The 7,087-nt window shown below is 30.4% G+C and overlaps 1 protein-coding gene and 1 long non-coding RNA gene across 4 annotated transcripts in view; one reads left to right on the forward strand and one right to left on the reverse strand.

Annotated features, from left to right (window-relative positions):
- LOC108737795 overlaps nucleotides 1-7,087 on the reverse strand; it is a 198,204-nt gene that overhangs the window by 173,953 nt on the left and 17,164 nt on the right. The gene's annotated exons all lie outside the window — the stretch shown is intronic.
- The window catches only part of LOC108737790, a 26,664-nt gene that overhangs the window by 4,411 nt on the left and 15,166 nt on the right, over nucleotides 1-7,087 (forward strand). For 2 of the 3 annotated variants that reach the window (XM_018470889.1, XM_018470890.1), the window contains exon 2: nucleotides 1,076-1,225. In XM_018470889.1, the coding sequence (XP_018326391.1) occupies nucleotides 1,076-1,225 (150 nt within the window). Of the gene's footprint in view, nucleotides 1-456; nucleotides 532-1,075; nucleotides 1,226-7,087 lie in introns of those variants that run through there. The other variant, XM_025975565.1, reaches the window with a different exon arrangement.

Consider the following 7,087-nt stretch of genomic DNA (forward strand, 5'->3'; position numbering starts at 1 on the left):
TACTAGAGTTGAGCATTATGTGCGTGTAATACGTACATGTATTGCACATTTATTCACGCGATAAGGAAAACGTACGTGTAGTGATTTTTAGTAATGATAATATCTCTATAATAATGGTAATAAAGCAGTTCAACTTTTAGATTGTTATCTCTTGCAACTAAATAATTGTTTAAACACAAATGAAATGGTTAAAAGTCCAAAATGTGGTGTTACAGGCGAATGATGAGGATAGAGATGGTTAGAAACAAAGAGGTATTAGAAAGAATAGGAAAACAGAGGATTCTATAGAAGTCAATAAAAAATAGGCGAGATATTAATAGGAAACCTTCTCAGGCATGAAGGTCTATAATTCCAGATTAGCTTTAGGCAAAATTTGTCATTAGCATTTGTAAATAAGATAATGAGATTATCTTTCACTTATCAGCTTAGTTTTTTTTTTTGATAATTTTTTGACATATGAATTGTAACACATTTACTTAAACACTTCAATGTGCTTCCACATAGTCTACCGTACATTTCACAAACTTCTAGGCAAGTAACGATAATTCTTTTAGTTAAATTACAAATATTTACCTATAAATACAATAATTTTAAAAAAGATTTCAATGACAATATGTTCACATTATTTTATTTTCTAATATTCATTTATCAGGTCTAGTGCTCTACTAGTAAAACTTACGTAAATTTTTACATTCATTTAATGGCCTATTTCAATTTAATAAAATGTTGTACAGTTTATGTTTCGTCATTACATAAAAGTAGGTCGAATTCCACCTTTATGTAGGATTGAATAAGAGAGGTTGTTCTTTAATTGTTCCTTTTGACACCAAAATATCAATTGTTTTAAGTATACTTAGATTCTAAAATTTAAATTGTATTTATGTAACTAAACGGCCATTATTAAAAAACTAAATTAAGTTCTTCAAAAGAAGAAATATATTGTGTTGTTGAAAAGGTTGATAGAATAACTAAATCTTTAAGTATATTGGAATTTAGGAAATATTCGTTTTAGTACTCACAATTTTTTTAATCATTGTATTAATTGAGGATTAAATTGATTTTATTTTTTTTTTAGATGGCAACCCTACAACATAAAAAAGTATACGAAGAAACTACAACAACTATAAGACCGAAAAGGCGAAGAGTTAGGGTTGGTGATCCAGACTTTGCACCTCCAGATGGAGGTTGGGGTTGGCTAGTATGTTTCGCCTGTGGCTTTAGTAATGTAAGTATCTAATAATAAAACGATAAAACGATTTAATTTTTTAAATTAGGTAACTTCAATTATCATTAAGTAAACAAACACTTTCGAAAATGTGTCTCATTTAATTTTGACGATGAAACTTTTATCCAAAAGCTATACTGTGAAATAATAATGCATTTATGTAATCGCTATCGTAAATAACAATTATGCACATGTATTTAGACGAATAGTTAAATTGCTTACTAATTAAATGCTAATTTTAACTTTTATGAATCTTTTTGAACAGACAATTATCATATATGACCTGATTTCATTTTTAAGACAAATTTTACATAAATAGAATGATTTTGTTTGTCAGTGGTCAGTTCTGTTTACTTTTCTTAAGCAATTATGTAATTATAAATAAACTTTATAGATTTACGATTTCAAATTATGTTCATTGCTATTACATTGATACATACAATAGGTAGATTTAAAAAATACAAGTGTACGTACAGGGATATCCTTATTAGAAAGTAAGTTTTCTTCTTACTTTCACCCTTTCACTGCAAGGTGCAGGTTGCATTTTTATTGAGGTTACTTGGTTAATTGTAAACTATGAACGTTTGAGTAAATTTAATATGTTGTATATGATGCTTTGAAGATTTTAACAAATGATTCTTTTTGCTAATGAAAGATTTTAATTGTCTATTATTTATAAATATTATCTATCGATTATGAAAAACAGCATCATATGACAAGGATTTAATTACTATATTTGCTTTCTTATTTATTCAACAAACATATCGCATTACGATAAGATAACAATTAATGAAAGTTTTTTGAAGTAGAATGAATGCAATTAAATTGCTTTAAATCGTACAACTGCTTGTTTAACTAATGTACGATTTTATTATATGTGATGGTACTTTTTAATAATCTTATGTTTTCGTGATTCATTAAGTACCTACCGACTTGCCAATAAGTTTTTATCTGATAAAAAAAATATTGTCTCAACTGTTTTTATATTGACTGTATGGTTTTTTTTTCTGAATGTTAATGAAGAGTTTTGCTTAAAAATTCTAGATTCCTATTCGAAAATTTGTTTGTACCTTATCATCGTTGACGCTTGTCTCGTCATTTTTGAAGGTTTGTTTTATATATGACGTGTTATATGCAAAATATGTCGTTTTATATTTTTTGTATGACCACCCAATATCATGCAAGCCAGAAATTCTCAAGGGTCGCTCGAAGTAACTCCTCCATTTGTGTAGGATTTTTATTAGTTTTAAAAATATATGATTGATTCCTATTTTTTTCAGTTCTGTTTTCGGTTGGGCGATATTTTTTATTGCGACGTGATAAATGTTGAATACGTTTAAATTTTGTGACACATTTAAAATAAGTATTGACAAATTATGTATACACGATGGCCCAAAAAGTTGTTTTAAACTTTAATCGAAAAATTTTACCATGTTAAATATGGCTCCAATCGAAAAAAGTTGTTAAGAATGCCAAAATGTGGGGCTACGCAAAAAATTACGGCCATATTCACTTTTTGGGACATTTGACTCTAAGAAAAGGCATTTGAATATGGGGGCTATGCAAAACATCGCGCTGATATTCAAATGTCTTTTTTTCGAGTCAAATGGCCAAAAAGTGAATATCGCCGCAATTTTTTGTTTAGCCCCATATTTTGGTATTCTTAACATTTCGTATATGTTTTTTTGATTAGAGTCATATTTCAAACGGCTACCATATAAACAAAACCTTATTTTTCAGACTATCTTGAATTAAAATAGGGAACAAGTTTTGTTTTGTTTGAAAAATTTTTCGACTAAACTTTGGCTGTGATGAGTATATTGCGTACTTTTTGGGCCACCCTGTNTCTCGTTCAGAGACTGGATACGAAATGAAGATCTCTGAACGAGAGACTCGAGTCGCTCGTTCAGAGACGCTAAACAGTTTTTTTGACAGTCTCTCTCATCGACACCAGAGGGACTCGATGAGAGATGGAAACTCGAGTCTCGCTTTCAGAAATTCTAAAAGACTGAACATTTTTATTCGAGTAAGTTCAACTGAAACAGCTTCTTTCAAAATTACTTCCTTATAAAACACTTATTATTTGTAACTACTTTTCCTTATGTATTATTTTAACCTTTCAATATACCGTTAGTGAAACGAGTCAATTTATTCGTTCGTTTTGTGCCATGGTTGATTGTTTTGTTTGTTTCATTACCCTTGTCCAAATATTCAATTACCTCAATTGATCTAAATGCTGTGATTGCCATTTAATTGTCCGATAATAATTGAACCCTCATACCAGACATAACTATTACGATAACTAGCGTAGGTATTAAGCGAGCATTGCAGAAAGCAGCGTCTATTATAAACGATCCATAATTTATTATTCCATTGCATAATGTTGCCTACTCATTCGGATTTCAATTTGCAAGGTTCTGTGTACAAATAATATTATTATCAACAATAATAATAGTAACAGTAATAAAAGTGGTAATGGTAGTTGAATGCATGTATATTCTTGAATTTACAAAAGGAACTGAGCCGCCTGTAAGGTGCGGCTCTTGGGATAATGTAACAATTGAAACCTTAGTGGAAGAACAATAGATTTACAAATATAATTATTATGTTCGACGATGCTTCGAAAGGTCATTTGAAATTACGATGTATCAAAGCTGTTGACATTACAAGTATGAGACATATGATATATTACAAGCTTTCTGAGCTATTTGAGGTCCTAAATACGTGTCAAATGTCATCAAAAATACAATAATTTGATAAATACTCTTGACCAGGATCATCAGGATAAAACTAAAGGGTAAAGATCTAGATGATGGCCCCCACCCCCTTAGGGGATCGAAAGAGGAGGTCTCTCCCACCACTGTACCATAAAAAGTTCGTGGCGGTCTCACCCCCAGGAAAAGTTATGGGGGTGAGGGTAGGGGGATAACTTATTATGGGGGTTCAAAGTTAATAAATATGCCAATTTTTATACATTTCTAGGCATGTAAATATTTATAGCATCATTCTTAAACGATATTCAAAGGTAAAACTACTATACATAAAAATATTGAGAAAGTTATATAAAACATTATTTAAATATCTTTCACAATAGGGTAGGTTAGGTTAGGTTATCGGGTTTTGTTCAAGTGACCACCTTCATTCGATCCCCCACCTCCACCCGCTTGAAAATATCTTTTTTATTGAATTTTATTCGAATTATAGTGTATGAAAATTGACAAAATAATCAACTTTCAACCCCCATAGCTTTTTGTGGGGGTGAGATCGCCGCAAATTTTTTATGGGGTTTTATTCGATCCCCCTACCCCCACCCCAACTTTTTATGGGGATGAGACCGCCACAAACTTTTTATGGTACAGTGATAGGGGAGACCTCCTCTTTCGATCCTACCCACCCCCACCCCCCAAAGGGGGTCTAGACATTTACCCGTATTTTGTCCCATAATTTTGTATTTCACAGATTGGACATCAAAATTCATAAATTAGTAAATTATTTTTCTGATAACTCGACGAACTTTTTATTCTTGTATTTCCTTTCTTGTAATGGAAACAACCCATAAGAATATTGCAATTCAAATTTTTACATGTACCGTAAATCTACTTTACCAATCTTTACTTATTTCCAATACATTGCTCTAAATGTGTAGGTGTTTCTAAAAATAGAAGGCTTCTACTAACTTCCAAATCTTGATAATTATTCATAAAATCACTAATATTTTGTATGCACACACTTATAAGTGTTTCATCTTTGATTCCTGTCTAAATGCACGCACACATGGAAAATTTATTTCCCCAGTAGTATCTAAAAATAATTTTAACTTGATTCTGTACAAATATTGAAAAAAAAAATTTCGCGACTGTTTAGTAAAATTATATTATCAAGTATAAAACAAACAAAACTACAGGCTATGAACGTTTGAGTAAATTTAATATGTTGTATATGATGCTTTGAAGATTTTAACAAATGATTCTTTTTTCTAATGAAAGATTTTAATTGTCTATTATTTATAAATATTATCTATCGATTATGAAAAACAGCATCATATGACAAGGATTTAATTACTATATTTGCTTTCTTATTTATTCAACAAACATATCGCATTACGATAAGATAACAATTAATGAAAGTTTTTTGAAGTAGAATGAATGCAATTAAATTGCTTTAAATCGTACAACTGCTTGTTTAACTAATGTACGATTTTATTATATGTGATGGTACTTTTTAATAATCTTATGTTTTCGTGATTCATTAAGTACCTACCCACTTGCCAATAAGTTTTTATCTGATAAAAAAAATATTGTCTCAACTGTTTTTATATTGACTGTATGTTTTTTTTCTGAATGTTAATGAAGAGTTTTGCTTAAAAATTCTAGATTCCCATTCGAAAATTTGTTTGTACCTTATCATCGTTGACGCTTGTCTCGTCATTTTTGAAGGTTTGTTTTATATATGACGTGTTATATGCAAAATATCTCGTTTTATATTTTTTGTATGACCACCCAATATCATGCACGCCAGAAATTCTCAAGGGTCGCTCGAAGTAACTCCTCCATTTGTGTAGGATTTTTATTAGTTTTAAAAATATATGATTGATTCCTATTTTTTTCAGTTCTGTTTTCGGTTGGGCGATATTTTTTATTGCGACGTGATAAATGTTGAATACGTTTAAATTTTGTGACACATTTAAAATAAGTATTGACAAATTATGTATACACGATGGCCCAAAAAGTTGTTTTAAACTTTAATCGAAAAATTTTACCATGTTAAATATGGCTCCAATCGAAAAAAGTTGTTAAGAATGCCAAAATGTGGGGCTACGCAAAAAATTACGGCCATATTCACTTTTTGGGACATTTGACTCTAAGAAAAGGCATTTGAATATGGGGGCTATGCAAAACATCGCGCTGATATTCAAATGTCTTTTTTTCGAGTCAAATGGCCAAAAAGTGAATATCGCCGCAATTTTTTGTTTAGCCCCATATTTTGGTATTCTTAACATTTCGTATATGTTTTTTTGATTAGAGTCATATTTCAAACGGCTACCATATAAACAAAACCTTATTTTTCAGACTATCTTGAATTAAAATAGGGAACAAGTTTTGTTTTGTTTGAAAAATTTTTCGACTAAACTTTGGCTGTGATGAGTATATTGCGTACTTTTTGGGCCACGCTGTAAATAACTACAAAAGTTTACAAGTAGCATTTTCAGTACTTTGTATTTTAAAATTACTTGAAAGTAATTTACATATATTTATTTATTTATTTAAAGTATACAGGCTCATATGTAAAATTGTTCGTTAAATGTTCGCAGTTTCTATTTAATATTATAATGGAATTACGGTTAGATTAAAATACGTTTACACGAGTTAATATGAATAATTGAAGAAGAGTTGATGTATAGAACTTTTTCTCGCGTTTTATTAATCACAACTCCAAATATACGTGAGGATGATCGCCTAAAGAATCTTTGAGGCCCATTTCCCATTTGTATCAAACGAGAAAAGCAGTGTCTACCTTCTGAAGTAGTATCAACTTACTCAATATTCTGTACAACAGAGAGAACCATAAATAATTTTGTGTCTGACGGATTGTCAAAAATTTTGTTTTAGCGAGCGTTAGAAAGTTTACTAGGTAACTTTTGGCATCACTTCGTATTCGTTAGCTATGTACAATTAGCAGCACTCACTCTTACTTCATTGTTAAAGAATTTGTTCACGAACAGCAATAAAAATAAACGCAATATAAGTATTATAATAGGTAGATTTATTATAAGATTGCCATGTTCTAATTTGTTTGTGCATCAGCAGTTCTGCACGAATATCTGCCGTGATTGTCATGTGATATGCGTCAATAAAATGTACG

Source organism: Agrilus planipennis, unplaced genomic scaffold (genome assembly GCF_000699045.2).
Source record: "Agrilus planipennis isolate EAB-ADULT unplaced genomic scaffold, Apla_2.0 scaffold183, whole genome shotgun sequence".
In the NCBI taxonomy this organism is placed as follows: Eukaryota; Metazoa; Arthropoda; class Insecta; order Coleoptera; family Buprestidae; genus Agrilus; species Agrilus planipennis.